Raw genomic sequence first — 20822 nt, 5'->3', positions numbered from 1 at the left:
CAGCTGTGTTAGCAGAAGGCCTTGGAGATCTCTAAAGAATTCCAGAAGAGAGCTTCCTACCGATAACCAAAGTCCTTGTTACTAGAAGTGCTGTCCACATTTACTACAACTCTCTTCAGTGTTTAGTTTCCCAATCACATTGTCGGTGACCAAGGATAAATGGAGTGAGATGCAAAACACACCAGCCTGTCTGATGAGGGAACCAAGACTGTGAGAGCCAGCTTCATAAGCAGCCTGTAACGCATCACCTTTAGACAGCAGCAGGACAGAAAGTGATGCACAAGCTAACAGGATTGTAATTACCATGGCACAGCAAGGTAAAAAGTTCACTCAGTGGGTGTTTTTCTGAGTGCTAACTACACCTACTGCTGAGATGTGCGGCTCAATTTGCCTTCTGAGTTCTACAGTCAAATACACACCTACAAAGCAGTAGCACCTCAAGCTCCGCTGCTTATGTGGCACAGTTCCTGTAGCCAAATGAGAAGATGCTAGAGATAAGAACACAGAGCTCACTTCTCTAAGGTTGAGAGCACTCTGCATCCTCTGGGAGCCAGCACACTTGGTCAGTCATCCCACTTCAGAGCTGATCTTTAAAGCAGTGCAGCCATCACTCTTCATGTTTAATTTGCTAATTTGAAAAGCTATTTCCCTGCAGAAATTTCTTAGCTAGGAAACACCCCAGCAGCAAACAGATCTCTCAAGCACACTGTGTGGGACTTATACCCAGTACTACTAGGAGTCCACCTGTGCAACCAAGTCACACACTGCCAAATGCTGTTTGTCCTAGTAAAGCAAAGTTCAGGTTTCCAGGTCCAAATTCTTTCCGGTCAACTTTAAAGACCAATGAGAGGGATAAGAAACCACCAGCAGCAGCATCTTAGTAATAAAAACTAAGTCCCATATCCTCTTTGTCTTGCTAATGTTTCTACACCAATTCCACCTCAGCAACTAAGCAGCTCCAGTAAGTGCATGATGTGAGCAAGATCAGTGCCCTAACTCACTACTGGTTTGGAAAAGGATGGCAGGCCAGAGAGTGAACAGACTTTCCATATGAGAACTTACTCAGCAATGGAGCTAGCTGTTGAAGAAACCCAGCTGGTGCAGAAGTCAAGATAGATATGAAGTGAGCCATCACCAACAGCATGCTAGAACTCTGAGATCTATTTATACCATGGTTCAGAAACATTTTCCACAACAGTTGAAAACAATCTGGCAAATTCCAGTGCAGTCAGAATGAAGCTGATGAAGAGACTGAGGAAGATTGCTTAGTTTAGGTTACCTCCTCCTGTTGTGATAATCATTACTAAACCTTTACATGTCACAGATTGCAAACCACTGGCTAAGAATGCCTGTTACTTGGGGTACTTGGCAGAACAGGACCCTTTCTCTTCTTCTCTGCAGACTACTGCTCACAGATTAACATCCTCTTTACCTGAGCCCACTTTTTGTTTCTACTTTGCATCTGAATGGCAGCAATAGACGCGAAGAATTCTTCTGAAGGCAAGTCCTCTGGTAGCTTTGTTAAAAACTGGGCTATATGAATGAAGTCCATTTTGGTCAAAATATCTTCAAAAAGTTTTAATATTCCCAGGGCTGTACGGAACAAGAACTCTTCTCCATCACGGCAGAACACATCCCAGACACGACATGCCAAGTCTAACGGCAAAGATCTGCTGTAGAGAGTGAATATCCTGAAACACAGAATAGAAATTTCAGAGTTACTGGACAAGAAAAATGTCTTTTGATGCTCACAGAAGTACAGAGTACTTCTTTCAGTAAGCTTGAGACTTCTCAAATAGTTCTAACTGAAGTCTGTTTGTTGCAGCTTACCAATACATGAAGCAACATAAACCTGCACAGACATTAAGGCACCGTGCTATAAATCTGGGTCACACCAGAAGAAACAATATATCTGGGTCTTATGATGGACGTGCATTGGCTACAAGTATAAGCAAAGGCATTTAATCATTGTTTCAGAGATCAGGACTTAAGCAGTTGTATCTACCAGAACACAAAAACTTGAACATTAAGACATACTGCAAACAGAATTTTGTGGAAGGAGCTAGGCAAAATTGGCTCTGAGTTCAAGACTGGCACAGTAGTAATAACATGAGTTTTGGAGAAAAGATCAGTTTAAACTCTAGTAAGCTGAGAGAAACACATGAGTTTAGGCTGGACGTTAGGAAGAAGTTCTACACAGAAAGAGTGATTGCCCATTGGAACAGGCTGCCCAGGGATGTGGTGGAGCCACCATCCCTGGAGGTGTTTAAAAGGAGGCTGGATGAGGCACTTAGTGCCATGGTTTAGTTAATTAGAAGGATTAAGTGACAGGTTGGACGCCTTTGTTTTTTTCCAACCTGGTTAATTCTGTGATTCTATGAGATGTTCAGAAAGAACCCAAAGCCACCTGGCTCAGCATACTTTAACAGATGTGATCCCCAAAGAGCAAAGATAGGAGCAGAAGCAAGAACCTCCTCCTAGATGCTAAAACTGTACTTTCACTAACTGACAAAAGCACATTTTTTCCTCCATTAAAACATTGACAGCCACTCACTCCTCTATCCAACACCTTGTTACAAGGCAGAGCAGTTTCACTGCCACGAATGGCAAGTGAACGAAGTTTCCTAGAATCAGGTTATAGGATATAAGGGAAAAAAGTTATAGCAACTTTTTTCCTTCAGTTTAAACAGAACATTTCTCCACATATGAACTCTGCCAAACTGCAAGTGATTGTTCCTCCGGCAGAGGTCAGCAAAGCCCCAACCTTAAACCTTTCCACGGCTTCTAACATCAAATTTTAAGTGTGCTGAACCCAACGGTAGTTCTCACGTTCAAGACTCTTACTACCATCTCCATTTATTTTTTTTTTTTTTTGACAATTCAGGTTTACATTAGAAAAACAGAAAGAAAGAGACATATGTACAGGTACAGAATATGAATTTCCACAGCAAATTCTAACCCGCAAAGGCTTTCTGCAGCATCTGCTTTTCACTAAACAAGATTATTTGAATGATGCGCCACCAAACATCCAGCTTCTCTGTCAATCAGCACACTTAAAGGGGAAAATACATTACTACAAGCAGAAAGACCAAACTCAACCATTTGCACAAATTCAGGCGGCAGGTACACCACGAGTTTAGGATCATTCGGATTTTACTTTTTTTCCTATCTAGACACCTCGCTGCCATGTTTTTATAAAAAGTGGAAATGGTTCAAGTTCTGTTCACCAAAAGCTAAATTAGAAGCATAAAAACAAGCAAGAGATAGAGCTTGGGATGAAAACACTCACTTCTGTTCGTTTATGTACTTTACATACTCTCATGTCTAAGAGCAGTGTGATAGACGCCACCTCTTTGCATTACTGAATGATGATGTGCTGCAAAGTTTAAGTTCTTAAACAGTCACACCACACAAAAACATCTTGCTACAGAGAATACCTACACAGTAGAACTAAGCCTTTTTGTCTATATACATATGCACAGGAAACAGCAACAGCTTTTCCACTGACAAAGAACGGTCTAATAGGAAGCAATTCATCAGAGTCCTTTCCTGGTAACCAAGTAGCAAGCAAATGCTCAGCCAGAAAATAGTTCTCGTTAAAAACAAGTAACAATGCTCTTTTTTTAAACCTCTTTTTACTCACAAGAGCTTTTATTGCCATGATTCAGACTGAACCTGATTAATCCATGTGTATTAAAGCTGCAACTATGCAGAAAATTAACTGTCAGAAGAAATAGTCAGAACTATTTATTAGAACACTACTTTCGGTAGGAAAAGATTTACTCACATCAAAAAAGCTGTCACATCAAATAAGGTATTTGACATGGATCTCTTCATGATTTGTAAGGAAGTGCAATTTGCAGGAAATTCACAAGGCAATTAACTTTCATTAATATTAGCATGGAATTAAATGTACCAAGCCTTTAGAACAGCTTGGGCCCTCTAGAATAAGCAATGTAACAGCAGCAGGGCTCATTGCACTAAGAACGGGTACAGCGCTTGCTCCTCTCAAACACTTCTACTGAAAGAGTTCTTCTTAGACGTGTGAACTACTGGTCTAAACCGCAGCTAAAATTCATTACAGCAATAAAGCAGCTGCTACACTACAAGAACTAGAGCAGCAGCTTTCAGCAGCACTAGCACGCAGTCCTGTACTGCAGGACAATTTTCTGTCCGAAGCCTTCTCAACTCACAAGAAGTGCCAGGCCAGACAACACAAGCCATCCAGCAGAGAAAGGTCCTGTGCAACAGCAACGCAAATGCAGAATGCTGCCAGAGATGGTAGATGGAGTCAGTGACCAGTACAGTCCCCCTCTAATCCAGGAGGAAGCAATAAGGGACCTGATGAGCCACTTGGATCCTCATGAATCCATGGGACCAGCTGGGATCCATCCTAGAGTGCTGAGAGAGCTGGCAGATGAGCTGGCCAAGCCACTCTCCATCATTTATCAACAGTCCTGGCTCAATGGAGAGGTCCCTGAAGACTGGAAGCTGCCAATGTGATGCCTATCCACAAGAAGGGCCAGAGGGAAATTCAGACCTGTTGGCCTGACCTCAGTGCCAGGCAAGGTCACAAACAGGTCATCTTGGATGCCATCACAAAGCACCTACAGGATGGCCAAGGGATCAGGCCCAGCCAACATGAGTTTAGGAAGGACAGGTCCTGCCTGACCAACCTGTTCCTTTTATCATCAGGTTACCCACCTAGTGAATGTGGGACAGGCTGTGGATGTAGTCTGCCTGGACTTCAGCAACACTGTTTACCACAACAAGCTCCTGGCAAAGCTGGCAGCTCGTGGCTTGGACAGATTCACTCTGATATGGGTCAAGAACTGGCTGGAGGGCTGGTCCCAGAGAGTGGTGGGGTGAATGGTGTCACATCCAGTTGGCAGCTGGCACTAGTGGTGTCCCTCAAGGATCAGCGCTGGGCCCAGTCCTGTTCAATATCTTTACTGATGATCTGGATCAGGGGATTGAGTCCACCATCAGTAAGTTTGTAGATGACACCAAGCTAGGAGCAGGTGTAGATATGCTGGAGGGTAGGAGAGCCCTGCAGAGGGACCTTGCCACGCTGGATGGGTGGGCAGAGGCCAATGGGATGAGATTTAACAAGGCTAAGTGCAGAGTTCTACACTTTGGCCACAACAACCCCAAGCAGCCAGGCAGAGAGGGATCTGGGGGTGCTGGTAGATAGTAGGCTGAACTTGAGCCAGCAGTGTGCCCAGGTGGCCAGGAAAGTCAGTGGCATCCTGGCCTAGATCAGCAACAGCGAGGCCAGTAGGGCAAGGGAGGTTATTCTTCCCCTGTACTCAACACCGGTCAGGCCACACCTTGAGTAGTGTCCAGTTCTGGGGTCCTCAATTCAAGAGAGAAGTTGAGATACTGGATATGCTGCCTGGAGAAGAGGAAGCTCAGGGGTGACCTCATTGCTGTCTGCAACTACTTGAAGAGAGGCTGTAGCCACGTAGGGGTTGGTCTCTTCTCTCAGGCAACAGCAGCAGAACAAGTTGTGCCAAGGGAGGTATAGGCTGGATGTTAGGAAGAAGTTCTTGACAGAGAGAGTGATTTGCCATTGGAATGGGCTGCCCAGGGAGGTGGTGGAGTCAACGTCCCTGGAAGTGTTCAAAAAAAGACTGGATGAGGCACTTAGTGCCATGGTCTAATTGATTTGACAGGGCTAGGTCAGGACTGGATGACCTTGGAGATCTCTTCCAACCTGGCTGATTCTGTGATTAGCAGTTTGGAAAAAGGGTAAAAATCCCGCAAGAACCAGATGCTCCTACTCCTCCCAGTCCTGCTTAAGATGAAAGTGTACTCTGAGGTAGGTGTATGAAGCTCTGGCTTCATCATGAAAGCAAAGCATGATATCATAATAATATTATCAAAACCACAAAGCACTGGTACTGTGATAATCATAGGCTCTGCATGTTCTTTCCTTTGCTCCTCTTCCCTATCTTTCCCTCTTTTTGACCAAAAAGGCTTGGTAAGATGTTGTTAGCAACAGCACTGAAGCCAGGTATACCAGATTTTGGATGAACTCAGGCACAGCAGCACTACTCCAAATCAGATCTTGGATATTCTTGCACTACAGGTTCCTCTCCTGCACAGATTGCTTATTTTTCCCTCCCATTAGATAACAATGTGTGTACATTAACAGTAATCACAATAAAAGAATCACATAGAGTTACCTACATTTGTCAAGAGAAATACCAAATTATTCTCACCAAAGCTGAAAGTCATATCTGCTTTCCAAATTTCTCATTTGAAATGTATGAATAAGTTTGTCCTGTGCCCTTGTACTTGGCTCTGATGAGGCCACACCTCGAGTACTGTGTTCAGTTCTGGGCACCTCATTACAAGAGGGATGTGGAGGTGCTGGAGTGAGTGCAGAGGAGGGCAATGAATCTGGGGAAGGGCTGGGTGAATAAATCTTATGAGGAGCAACTGAAGGAGATGGGGAGACCTCATTGCTGTCTACAGCTACCTGAAAGGATGTTGTGGGAGAGGCTGCTGCTGGTCTGTTCTCACAACGATAGAGCAAGACGGAATGGCCTCGAGATGAGACTGGGTAGGTTTAAGCTAGATATTAGGGAACATTTTTTCACATAAAGAGTGGTCAGGCATTAGAATGGGCTGCCCAGGGAAGTAGTGGAGTCACCATCCCTGGAGGTGTTTGAAAGGAGGCTGGATGAGGCACTTAGTGCCATGGTTTAGCTAATTAGAAGGGTTATGTGATAGGTTGGACTCGATGATCCTAGAAGTCTATTCCAACCTGGTTGATTCTGTGTGATTCTGAGTAGGGGTATTGGTTGGACTTGGTCATCCTGAGGGGCTTTTCTAACCCAAATGTTTCTGTGATTCTGTGATCTCTGTAACAGCACAGAAGTATTTCTGCAACTTCTAAATTAATTTGTGGAAACTGATCAATTAGTTCCAGTTTTAAACTTATTCTTGGATCTTTCCTCCTTTATCTTGGTACTAATTTTTACTTGTTACATCAATTTCAACTACACTTTCTTTGAGACAAAGACTGCAGCTTCCCAACTGTTGATTCATTCCATCATTGTACAGCGACATCTCTCTTCTCATTAGCACCTTTATAGTTACTGCAATGAGATTGATGGTAACAATTTATTTAGTACAACTTTAAAAGCATTACAGATAAAAAAACTCCCAAGTATATACTTAGTTCCTTATTAAGAAAACCTTAATTATCATGTACTATTTATTACTGACTGCAACAGAGCAATTTCCTGGCACTCAGCAAATCTGGCTGCATTGCAAAATATGCAAATCCAACACAAATAGTGTGTGAGTTTCTGAGCAATTTCCAACCTGCCAGAAGCACCCAAAAAGCTCTGCTCTCTCACCTAGCAGCACTACACAGCAGTGCAAGAGTTCACTTAATCCTACCCTAACCTGCAGTGACGTAAGGATGAACACAGAGTAAATTAGGCTGAAGACTGTCATCCTTTAGAGCCTGGTAACAAATTCAGTTGAAAAAAAAAAAATCAGGGTACCACTAGGAACCTTTGGTCAGAATTAGAGTTCCTTTCTCCTTGTAAAGGAAGCATGCACTTATGCATGCTCTTAGGTTTCATTTTTTAGGGGGTGGAGAGTTACTGGCATGAGAGAGTATGTTTTCCTTAACAGGACAGATGGGAAGCTTATCAATACTTCATTGGAAGTGCCCACTGGAAATGTGCCTAAGTGTCCAATGGCCTGGACCTTTATCATAACAGGCAAATGGTGTCAATTGAAAGTTAGTGCTCATGGAGCACAATCACAGCCAGTGCAATACTGAAGGACCATTGATCAATCCATCAGTACAAACAAAGCCTTTGGCTATAATTATTGCCAAAATCATTTTGCTGAGCCAGGATAAAGAGGTGTTTGTAGAGCCGCAGCAGGCCATAAACAGACAGCATGTGTCCTCTGCAAATCCACACTCTTCTCTGCTCACAAGAGCCTGTGCTACATCATCTGACAGAGCTGAGAGGCCAAATTTGCATTATTCAGGCACACTATTTCCCCTCTTTTCTCCATGAGTCTGACTGTACATTGCTCTTTATGGCTTTCTCACATTGAATTCCCTCTACCTTCCTGAAAAAATGAAAACCATGCCTAGCTCTTGAACTATTTTCCATGAGATTTATCAGTTGGAGTTTGTGCTTGAAGCACATAAGTCCTATTTCATAAATTATGTCTTCTGGAAGGTGTGCACTGGTAATCATGACACTGTATATTTTAGTTACGTGCCTAAGTCCTTGGTGTTTTCCCATCACAGAAGGCAGTGGTGGAACCAAACGGGCAGGGAGGACCCCTCCTTAAAGCCTTTACAAGTCCCAAGGAAACCCAAGGCAGCATTACATCACCTATGTAGCTGGGCCCACCTCTATGCACAGCATGTGTGTCTTGGAATGCAGCCCTTCCAAAGTGACTTAAACATTCCAATTGTACCGCTGCTCCCTGTGGAACTGCTTACAGGGAGCAGCACAAAGGAGACTAGTTGATTCCACTGTAAGAACAGAAGGGTTTCCCAGCAACTGGACTGTGCAGCAGTGGCTACTGGAGCGCTCCCAGAGCTGACACCAACTGAGATTTACTTCACACATGCCTGCACAGTTACCATGCCAGCCTCCGGAACCGCGGCAGGAATCCCTTTGGAGCTCAGAACAAACACAGGTTTAAACAAGTCACGTAGTTTGAGCAAGGCTGCTTCACAGACATTTCTACCTACAACCAAAAGGTCTGTCTCTTCAGAGTGACACTAGACCATGTTCTTCCCTGGCTCTAAACAAACCAAAACCACATTCTCATCTTTATGGAAGCACTTCTGGTTTTAATATAGCAGTAACAGCAGTACAGCAAATTCCCTGTCAGCCACAAGCAGCCTTACAGACAACATTTTCCAGTCTTGAGCCTTAATGGTTACTCACTTGGAGGACACAGCCCCATCTGATTTTTCCTTACATCTTTTCTATGTTAATACAAGTGATCAAGTGATGAAGACAGCATGCAAAGCCCAGCTTGACGAGCTTCCAGTGGGTGTTTTAAAATTCAATACAAACCTCAATCTGCTTCCTACAGGATCAGAGGATTTTCAAATAGATGTACCTATGCAGACACATACAGACACACATACTTATATAGACACACAGTGATGTGTGGGTATTTAAATATTATACCTAAATCATCAGCTGCACTGGGCTAACAAAATTAAAGACAAAAGTAAGACAAGTTAGTGAGCTCCAGACGAGTGTGGAAAAAGGTTTAACGCAGGACTGGGCTACCTCAACTACTAGGACTCCCTCAACTAGTCAACATTCCTGGGCAAGATTTCATAGTGCTGATGCTCTCCAAGGATGGGGAGGAACACAATAAATAGTGCTCTTGTGATGAAAATGAAACGGCTTTACTACGGATGTGGGCAGCCAGCGAGAAATACCAAGGGTTACCAGGCCATTCTACAAAGACGTTGAACAGCATCACCCACAAGCACTCCTGACAGAAATGTCTTTCAAGTGCTCTTAAGATCCACAGAAGGCACAAAAGGGGGTATTGATGTGCCTTGTACACTCAGACATCAACACTTCAGTTCTTTGCTCATAAGTCAGTAGTTATTTCTTTTTTTTCCATTTAATATATAAATGTGCTCAGGGAGAACAACTGATCACATGAATGTTTACTCAAGAGAATACAATAAAGACTGATCTGTCAAAGCAAAAGTGCTGAGGGGAACCCAAACCTTCAACCTTTCCTTGAAACAGACCTTTTCTAATAGAAATCTCCAATTTCTGCTGCTGTCCCAAGCTCTACAAAGCTTGGATATTAACGCAATTTTAACACACCTGCACCACAAAAACACTCATTTTCAGTCTCTCCTACATTTAAAAACCCAAACAAATACCATCTGACTTACAGCAGTATGATATTAAACTAGTAATGCATTAAAAACATGATAAGCTGGTGATTTTAATGTTGTCTACCCTGTTACTATCCAGCACGTCTATTCTTCCTATTCTAATATCCCTTTTATTCAATTGCTTCCTCCACACACAGGCTGTTTACAACATGGTCTTAGGCAATGTAATTTTGACATCTTTCCTTTTATCATTAAGCTTACAAGCCTTCCTTCCCTGCTACCTTATTCCAGTAGTTTTTTCTGGCATCTTCCTGCTCTTTGCACAGCTCTAGTTCAGTTTATTCTCAGCCTTCAATCAGAAAAAAATCTTCTGATTGTATTTCTCCCATCAAGTGTTAGGAGAAATGAGCCTATCCATTACACACCCCCTCATGCCCCTACTTGTGCTGCAAAATAATTTAATCTCAGCAAAAAAGCCAAGTCAAACAAAACTCATGTGACACTACCCTCTGAGCAGGAGGCATATGAAAATGAGGGGACTCAAGCAAAGGGAGCAAGAGGCCTGTATGGGATGAACAAGAACCTCCTGACAAAACTTCAGTATAAAAAGGAAGTACACAAGAGCCTGCAGGGAGAGATGACTCTGGAGAAGTGCAGACACAATGTGTGAGTATGCAGAGAAGGGGCTAGGAAATCCAAAGCCCATCTGGAGTTGAATCTAGCAAAGGAAATTAAGGACAATGAGAACAGATCTCCCTCAGGCAGCAGAAAAAAAGGCTCAGGAAAACATGACCCCATTGCTGAACAAGGCAGGCCATTTGGTAACAAAGTACATGCAAAGGTACTCACTGTCTTCTTTATCCAGGTGGGCTTTGAAAGTCTCCAGAGGAGACTCCACAACCTCCCTAGGCAGCTTGTTCCGGTGCTCAGTCACCCTCACCATAGTGTCTCCTCGTGTTGAGGCTGAATCTCCTGTGTTCTAGCTTGTACCTGTTGTTTCTTGTCCTATTGCTAGGCGCCACCAAAAAGAGACTGGCACCTTCATCTTGACACCCACCCCTCAGATACTTAAGAGACATTGGTAAAATCCCCTCTCAGCCTCCTCTCCGGACTAAGCAGCACCAGTTCCCTCAGTACCCCTTCACAGGAGAGATGTTCAAGTCCCACAATCATCCTCATAGCTCTCTGTAAGACCCTCTCCAGCAGATCCCTGTCTGTATCAAATTAAGGAGCCCAGACCTGGAGACAGTATTCCAGGTATGGTCTCACCAGGGCAGAGTAGAGGGTGAGGAAAACCTCCCTAGACCTGCTGGCCATGCTTTTTTCCTTAATGCACCCCAGGATGCTGTTGGCCCTCCAGGCCACAAGGGCACATTACTGTGCCATGAAGAACTTGCTCTCCACCAGAACTCCAAGGTCTTTCTCTGTCTATGAATTTCAAATGCAAGACTAGCAACATTTCTGGATACACACACACACACTGCAGAAAAACTGTAACAGATATTCTCAGAAGAGCAAGCCAAGCATGCATTAAATATGGATAAAAAAAGCAGTACAGATGTATCTCAAAAGAAGGTTCAACCTCAACACAGGTGCAATAATAAAGGTTAGGCAAACGGACATCACTGAAGCATGCTGGAATGATCTGGATTGACAACTCAAATGCTGAACAAAAGATAAAGCCTTTATCTCAACAGAGTAACACACCAGGGAAGTGCACTCCAGCTTATCAATTCTGACATTGAGCTCTACACCAAGATGCACAAGAGCAATTACAATTCCCGTGTCTTACCAATCAATGAGATAGATATCTGGAGTCAAGTTATGTTTTTTGAAGTGGGCAAATAACTTTGGCAGATTTTCTTCAAAGAACACCTCAAATGCAGCAAAGTAAGTCAGCATCTGAGAAAATACAATGGGGAGGAAAAAAACACAACAAATCACAACAAACCAGTTAGCTGTATTATTAATAGACTTTAATGCACTGTCTGTTGTTGGATTAGTGCTGTTTAAAGACAGGATCACACGAATTATGTGATACCATGAGCAGTTCAATATTTACATAAAGGGCAGCATCTGCAAGCACAAAGACTTTAAGAGCCACTCTACACACCATTCTTACACAATGTAATTATTGGTTTGGGTTTTGGCCAGCTTCCTCTGGAAAGAAAACTACCAGCACAAGCGAAGTTATTTCCTGATTTCTCAAAATAAAGACAGAATGGTGGTTTATGCTTGTGGCAGTAATTTAATATTGCACTGAATAAAATCCAAGGACCAATGGATTATAAAATGAAATACGAAACTAAAATACTTTAACAGCCCACAGTAAGACTGAAGAGTCCAGTTGGTTCCAGTTATAAATCATATTCTAATACCAAAGCTTCTTTTATATCATGTCTTAAAATTAGCTAATAGGCTTTTCTTGCAAAGAGGAAGATATGAAGTTCATGCAGGAAAGCCAAAGACTGGGGAAAAGCATCTTTATTTCTCCTATCTGAACTCGTAAGATTTTCACAGTGTTCAAAGGTGAGAAAGAAATACAGAATGATATGTATTAAAACACAAAAAAAATCCTCCCAAACCAACAAAACCAACCTCAAACCAAACCATTCTGAAAGTAAATTAAAAACACACTTCAGAGGCTGTGTCTCTATTTTGCTCTGGCACACAAGCAGCCCACTGCACAAACTAACAAGGGATTTGAGACTCCAGAGAGAATCAAGCAACCAGCTCCCACAGAAAATTGGAGAGCTCTGCTCAGTTGATTCCCTCAAGCTCCTTTTCAAACACATCTGCCACAATAAGAGATGGGAAACCTGCTTCTCCCTGCAGCAATCTATTTTTAGCAACCTATTAGTTCAGGATAAAAAGGACCTTCAAGATATTTCTTCTAATATTAAAGTGGTTCCAGCTTTCAACTACAGTGCTCAATTTGAAAATGACCTACAATAATATTCTCTTAACTATTCTCTCAGCACCATAAAACAGCAGCTGAACAATTTCATTTACCTGCCTGTACAAAAAGGTTAGCAGGGTGGGCTTTTTGGTTTGATTTAGATTTTTCTGAGGAGGTATGGGTTAGATTTTTTTAATCGACCATACTGCCTTAAAATAAATTCTGATCTACTTTCCAAGCTACTGAGCTTTAATAAAGAAAGAAAGAATCCCTACATACACCTACAACATGTTGATTACAGTTTTGTGGCATACTTACAAGGCCATGGTCCACACGGAAAAATGCCATCTGACAGGGTTTATTTAAAAGGTTTGAAAAAGCAATGAAGGCATCTGCAGTATCCAAGTTCAAGATCAATACTGCTGCTATGAATGACATGCCCTGTACCTGAAAGGAACAGAAATGTTACTATTCAGTAGTAACCGCACTCTTCCAGGAATATTGCCTCCCTTTTGTCTGCATAATCACCAGAGTTTAATGCACTTCCTGAGCTGTGAGGTCTCTTCAGAGGCAGTGCTTTTTAACCCACCTCAACCTCTGCTACTGGACATTCAGAGCATGGAAGTTAATGACCCCTATGTTTCCTCCTTTCAAAGGCTCAGTTAAACTTTAGACAGGCTGGGATAACAGCACTTGCAAATACACCAATTTTTCAGAAGCTGTTTCTGAGTAATTCCTCTTCTCCTTGGGAAGGGTCACAGATACCCCTATTTGTGGCAAGATGGATTAGGACACTAGAAAACAATGCTTGCTCTTTCCTTTTTCAATCAATTAGCAGCAGCTACAGACATCTGTGAGCTGCAGGGACTCATGTGATAAGCAGCAGCTCCTGTTTCAGTTACCACAAGCTCATGATGCTGCTGCATCTTTCTACAAAGCATGCTATGGACTCAACGCTGAGGCCAGGCAAAGCTTACTCAGAGGGTGTAGCACTGCCACTGCAGTCACATGGACTGAGGTGTGACAGTCCCTCCCGCAAACCTGAGGAACAAGCTCCTTCCCAACACAGCAACAGGTTCCATGCCCGTGAAGCACACCACCTGATCTGCTCTGTTTCTGGTTTCCCAGCAGTCACGCTCAGCAGCTTCTGCCAAGCACCCTCTGCCACTCAAGGACAGGAACATCCTCCTTCTGCATTTGCCTTCTCTAAAGCAGCTGCTCCCAAATAAAGAAAAAACTCCTCTATATATCCCTGCTCTGGGCAAAAAAAAAAAAGAGGACTACATCAAGGATCTGAAATCCACTTATTGCTCTCATAGTCACTACTTCAGATACTATGAGGGAGCTCACATGGCCTTGATGAGCAATGCTTTAAAGACTATTCCAGAAGCTCTCAGTGCTAAGGCACACAAATGCTTATCAAGAGAGGTAAAATACTCAACAGAAGAGTCTCAGCAAGATTCCCATTAAGGACAGAACATATTCAAAGGATAAATTTAACTACATCTAACAAGAGAACCACTAGATACACTTCTCAAGGTTGTATGAGAAGGAAGCACACAGAAATACCACAAGGATTCACATCATTTAATACTGGTCAACAAAGGACCAATTAACACAATCTCCCTTCCCCCAGTTCACAGATTCCTAGTATGGCTTAGGTTGGAAGGGACCTTATTCATCATCTACCCCAACCTCCCTGCCATTGGCAGGGACATCTCTCAACTAGACATGGTTGCACATGGCCTCATCCAACCCGGCCTTGACCATCCCCGGGAAGGAAGCATCCACAACCTCCCTGGACAACTTATTCCAGAGTCTCATCACTCTTGTACTGAAGAACTTCCTACAATCAGTCTAAACCTACTCCCCCTCAGCTTAAAACCATTCCCTCTTGTCCTGTTGCTAGACACCCTTATAAAAAGACCCTCTGCAGCCTTCCTGTAGGATCCCTTCAGGAAGGCAGCTCTAAGGTCTCCTCTTCTCTAGGCTGAACAACCCGAGCTCCCTTAGCTTATCCTCATAGCAAGGGTGTTCAAGTCCTTGGATCATCTTTGTGGCCCCTTCTGTGGACTCCAACAGCTCTGTGTCCTTCTTATGATGGGGACACCAGAACTAAATGCAGCATCTCTCACCCCATGCCCATAATAAGCCAATTCTTCACTTACATAGCCTACATCAGGTCTGTAACAAGTATAGGCTCCCAAAATACTGTGCAATGTGTCATGATAAGGACCACCCTGTAATTACATAAGAACAAGACGATACATTAGAGTGCATAACAAACATGTCAAAAAGCCTCCAGTGCTACAGGCAGCTTCAATATATCACTTCCAATGAAGGACACATTTTTTTCCTGTGCAGCTCTAGACAGCCTCAAGCCTTTCCAAGTAATTTTGGCTTCAGAAGCATGACATTGTCCTCCATATCATATTTATTACAAATGCATGCAATTTGTCCAATGCATCAGTTAAATCCTTATACAATAGAAATGTAAGCCTAAGAGATTCCTTATAGCTTAGCAGCACTTTGACAGAAGTGCCAAGAAAGCAGAAAATCGTTAAACCAACAGCAATATGCCATAACACAGACAAAGAGCACACGAAGAATGACATCTCTAGCTAAAAAGCATTTGATAGTGTTGGCTATTAAGAGCTAAGTACTGCAACAACCTGAGAATTTCCAAAGGAAAAAAGTTTTTCACCCAAAATTTATTGTGATTCATCACAATCCAAACTTTTTTTACAGGGCTACTGCAGTTTGTGTATAGGACTAAATATGTGGTTACAGTGAGTCACAATAACACGACAAAGAAGTTAAATTACTCTTGCACAGAACCAAAAAAGGGCCACCAAATCTTGCTTGTCCCTCACCACGGTTTTGAAACCCTGCAGCATTGAGTCACTGACTTGGAAACACTGACCTGCTTCACTTCAAACAGAAACCAGTACGAACTAGGCTAGATGAATCATGATTATTAGCCAACAGACTGGGTTTCTTTCCCCTCTTCCAAACATGTTTTACCTTGAGATTACTCTTTTGTGGATTGTTTAGTTTTCCAAAACCTTCAGGAAATTTTCCCTCTTAGCATGTCCACTCCTTCAGATTTGAAGTCAAGGAACTGTTTCAACCAAAGGGCAGGCAAGTTGATATACCTTTAATTTGAGAACTCAAGACAAAAGTGAACGTTGCTTACCTGCTGGAATATACAGAGATTAGGAAAGGTTCTTGAGATATCCAGTTTTATTAACTCCAAGCTTGCTTCTCTGTCGGCTGCAGAAAATCCAGCATCTACAACAGCCAAAGTTGCTGCATTCATTACAAGGATCAGTGTTTGCTCTTTTTGTTTTGTTGCTTTTTTTCCACTAAGGGCTAGCTTTTGCATACCTCATTTACTTGGACACAAACTCTAAGGAACAAAGGTAGAGACAAGGCAACTCCTTGCTCTCTGCCCCAACTCAAAGCAACCCTACAGTACACACTGACCCACAATATACTTTGAAGCGATGGGGAGTAAGACATAGGACAAGGCAGGCAAGGCACTTCACTGCTACCTGCTGAAAAAGTGTTAGACAGATGTGACCTGTGATCCCTTGCCCTCAACAAAGCCTCCCAACAGCTCATGAAGAGGCTGCCTCTGTGGAAAAGTTCTGGTGAGAGATGGAAGGCCTAAAGCAGCAGAATTTGATGGACATCACCTATCTCTAGAATTGTCTGCTCTCCTGCCAAAACCTGGCTTATTTACTCTTTTTATGTGTTGTTAAACATCATGGACACTGCAATACACTGAACTGAAAAGGATTTCACAGGAACTCACTTTCTGTAGCATTATTTTTCTTCCTGATCTCAAAAGGTGTATTTTTATTTTATCTGTTCTGGTAGGTGCAGTTGGGAATTACCTACTGCTACTTATTGAGCAACCAAAAAATCCAGCAGCCGTTGTTAGCAAATGCTTCTACCAATCACATGAGCACCTACGCCTCTGGAAAATCAAGTGCAAGAGGAAGCTGCAAACGAAGTGAATGTCACCTTATTTAAGATGCAGGCATCTGAAGAGAACAAACTAGGTGATTTCTAATCAAAAACATTTTTATGCTGATAAATGCCAGTAAGTATGTTCTCCTCTTTCTGCTCAGCATAACTACTTACTGAAGGCAATTTCAAGCATCTGTCTGTAGTTTTTTCTCTCAAAAACACAACAACTCTTACAGTCAATTAGTAAACCTCAAACCACTCAGTCTGCAAAAATAAATTGCTGCTCTCTAAAACACACCCAGGAGATGGGCTCAAAGCTGCAGTAAGGGAATGAAACGTGACTTTTTTCTATAATTTGAGATTCAATTCCAGAACTGCAGATGCTGCAAAGTATTTCAGTATTGCAATTTGAATCCTCAAACTTTCCTTGCTTTCCTACAAATTGGCAAACAAAAACTGTGCCTAGAGAGAGTTTATAAAAAAAAAGGAACAAGTGTCTTTTGTAAGAGACCACAGTTTCATTGAGAAGAGGGAATGCAGCTATTTCCTGCTTCCACAGAAAGAAGTTCTTTCATCAGACTCATCTTTATAGCTGGTTTTGGCTGTTTGTTTAAAACCTGTGATTTCATTTTCGATATCACCCTCAGGCACAGCATACCTTCACATTCAACTTCAGCCCCTCCTGTGCTAAGGGATCGCCACTTCTCTTTGGCACGAGCCAAGCAAATATCAAACAGCTCTGGAAAGAGAAAACAGAAAACAAAGTCCACTATTTGCATGTGCTCATGTCCACTGTCAGCTACTATCTACCAGAGGAGCAGTGCTGCCCCACTCATTACAAGGAACAGTATCTGACACAGCAGTTGAACTTCTAAATAGGTTATGATTCTGAAAGACTGCTCCATTGACCTATAACTTAAGACCAAGTGAAAAGTCAAGGCAATCTAGGCACAAATTGTATTTTCTGTTCAAGTGTTTACTTTTCTTACAGAGCTCTGATATTCAAAATTATCCCAATTATCCAGTCAGGCTGTAAGTCTAGAAAATTCCATGCAAGAACTACACTAAGCCAAGCACAGAAAAGCAGCACAGTACAGCAGGAGTACAAGCAGTCTATCACATTTCCATGCTGGAATTAATAACATATGTTACTCATTCAGAACTTGTTTTTTCTGCACTCTCCAGTTGCCCACTATTTCTATTTTAACACACAAAACACAATCTAAGTTCTTCCAGGGGTCTTTTAACTCCTCACAAACCTAGCATCTTGCTCTAAATGAAAGGAAGCACACTATGTGCATACTCACGGGCACTACAAAATTAACAATTATTGAGTTTAAAAATAAGATTAAAAAAAAGCCCAGGTCAGTAATTCTGACCCTTCTGACTCTTAACTGCTACCATCAAAGCAAGACAGGCTGACATCAACAACCAGAAACAATTCACAGCAGCAGCCCTAGAGCAGCTGTGATTAAAAGCCATTGTATTTCTGAACAATGCACATCAAAGCATCATCAAAAAAGCCTAACTAGATAACATCTGCTCACACCCACTCCTCAAGTTCCGACACACCGTAATAAATACAAGACTGTCCCCCTACAAGAGTGTCTCCTCGCAAGACAATGTAGAGAACACAGCAGTCTCACCATGGGTGATGTTTAGCTCGTTGCCAATGGCCAAGCTCCAGACTTTGCCTCTCACGCTGGGAGGAATGCCCTGCCACCAAAGCTCTCGGACTCTGCGGGAACAACACCTGTTAAAAGTAAAGCAGATTATGCTAAGAAATTGTTCACTGCCTAACAAACTGCAAATGTGTCCCTCTACTAGTGCTGAAGGGATCCAAATCAAAATGGCTATCAGTGGGCCAAAAAGTTGAACACAATTTGCACATACCCATCCTTTAATTCTATTCTGCTTTGAACCATAAAGAAAAGCTGACTTCCTTCCAAGTCAGCGGCTTATTTTGACAGAAGCACTGCAATCACAATATCCATAATCTGCAACCACACTTGACCAGCAAGGGGATAGAAATAAACAAGCAGAAGGAAATCCTCATCTGTACCACTGCCTCTGCTAAAGGCTGGACATCTCCACGTAAGATTAAATACAGAAACAAGCTACATAAATCTACCCTTTCACCTCCACCATCACCCTGCCGTGTTGATGAGAATATGAAGACTCCCATTCTGCAGCCTTAACCCCCCTAGTACATCTTTATGCATTTTCCTAAGTGATAACTTTAAGGTAGAAGCACGGAAGACATTTTAACAGAAGACAGGCTTTGAAACGGCTGCAGGAGATTCAACAATCTGAAAGCCCAGAAGAACAACAGAACAGCACCTAAGCACCGATGGACGCTTATGGTAGTCACAAAACCCAAACCAATTGATTCATCTATAAGCGGATTCTGCACTAAAATGCAAAACAGCAAATACACTGGGGAATGCTTGAGTTTACAAACCAGTGCAGGAAAAGGTGTCCTTATTTCTTCAGCAGCTGTAACAGATAGTGAAGACAGACACCTATGTCTCTCATAAAGACAGGCATCTATGGGTCTACACAAATCTACAATTTGCTTATACTTAATTCATTATTTCTGTTCTCTAGAGGTGCATTTACCAACAAATTCTGTCCATATTTTTAGCACATGTTCTTAAGAGAACTGAATTTCATGATTAAGCAAATTCTGAGTGCTGTGGAGGTTGGTTTATGCTGTTGTAATGGTGGAGATGCTGAGGGGAGCTTTCTCTTCTTTAAGATGACTAGCAAAGTCCATGAAGAACTAGACAGTGAAGGTAGCTTACCAACTGCCTGTGCAGGAAGTCTCTCAGCACTGAGATATTTTAAAAAAAACCAACACTTTTCCCTACTTCTCTTTTCCATCACTTGATTGCCCCAGCAGGTATACCACTCTGTAATCAAAAAGGCTTCCAAATACCATACACACACTTCAGTCAACATCTGCCACAGCAGTCAAAGAAAGCTCATTTCTGATAAATGCATGCTGTTCAAGCATTGTGTTTTCTGCTTTTACATTCTATATCACTGCTCAGTTTCACTGTTTCAGAATATTCCAAACCTCTATTAAAGACAAATAATAAGAACTGGAATTGCACCATTTACAGAATCATAAAACCATAGGATGGTTTAGGATGAGGTTGGAAGGGACCTCCAGCGGTCATCTAGCCCAACTCCTGCAGTCAGCAGGGACACCCTCCAAGTGGAGGTTGCTCAGAGCCTTACCAAGCCTGATCTTAATTATCTCCAGAGATGGGGCCTCAACTACCTCCCTGGGCTACCTGTTCCAGTGTTTCACCACTCTCACAATGAATAACTTGTTCCTTATATTCAATCTAAATATCCTCCAACTCCAAACCATTTGCCCTCATGCCATCATCACAGGCCTTTGGAGACAGTCTCTCTCAACCCTTCTTGTAGATGGCCTTCAGGTACTGCCAGCCACCTTGGAACTTACATTGCTTAGTTGCTTTGCAGCTGTCCAAAAGCAAATTGCTAAGAAAACCTTCAAAGACTATTTAAAATTATACTTGCTACCTTTGTACCTTCTCTTCAGGACACAGACGGGACAATTTTAAGTTAAAACTCAGCATAACATACTGTCTTACATAGTTTCCCAGTTGGGCAAGATTTCATTGTTCCAAGTTAAAACAGCATTGCCAATGCTGTCTTCCAGTTTACAGCGTTCTTCCAGTTGTTTCTTTCTCTTCTGGGCTTCTTTAAGCTCTGCAGAAAAGCAATTTCCTTTATAAGTTAATAAAACCAGAAGTCAAGTATTCAGTCAGCTACTCATGGCTATACAGCCATGGAAAAACACGTTAGATTCACCTAAACGTGCAGTGGATTATTTAAATTCCAAAAATTTCCCAGACTTGCAGCAAGAGAAGCACTGATGCCAAATGTGAGTGAAGAATAAAGTGAGCTCTGTATAAGGCTCACTTTGGATGGATGGGACAAAGGATGTTGAGTAATACACTGATCCTTTGACCCTTCAAAGCTTATCACATTGGTCACCTGGAATCAGCATCTCTGCAGTCCCATCTAATAAGCCAGGTCAGAGTACTT

General features: G+C 42.4%; 1 protein-coding gene across 2 annotated transcripts in view; it reads right to left on the bottom strand.

Annotated features, from left to right (window-relative positions):
* TBC1D14 (TBC1 domain family member 14) overlaps positions 1 to 20822 on the bottom strand; it is a 58826-nt gene that overhangs the window by 4272 nt on the left and 33732 nt on the right. For both annotated transcript variants that reach the window (XM_064151514.1, XM_064151515.1), the window contains 8 exons: positions 20366 to 20483; positions 18386 to 18492; positions 17398 to 17478; positions 15961 to 16055; positions 14933 to 15004; positions 13083 to 13211; positions 11658 to 11767; positions 1433 to 1691 (listed from right to left, as the gene is read on the bottom strand). In XM_064151514.1, the coding sequence (XP_064007584.1) occupies positions 1433 to 1691; positions 11658 to 11767; positions 13083 to 13211; positions 14933 to 15004; positions 15961 to 16055; positions 17398 to 17478; positions 18386 to 18492; positions 20366 to 20483 (971 nt within the window). The remainder of the gene's footprint in view (positions 1 to 1432; positions 1692 to 11657; positions 11768 to 13082; positions 13212 to 14932; positions 15005 to 15960; positions 16056 to 17397; positions 17479 to 18385; positions 18493 to 20365; positions 20484 to 20822) is intronic.

Source organism: Pogoniulus pusillus, chromosome 11 (assembly GCF_015220805.1).
Source record: "Pogoniulus pusillus isolate bPogPus1 chromosome 11, bPogPus1.pri, whole genome shotgun sequence".
In the NCBI taxonomy this organism is placed as follows: domain Eukaryota; kingdom Metazoa; phylum Chordata; class Aves; order Piciformes; family Lybiidae; genus Pogoniulus; species Pogoniulus pusillus.
Note: the sequence above shows the minus strand (reverse complement) of the source record. Positions and strands in the feature narration are given on the sequence as shown.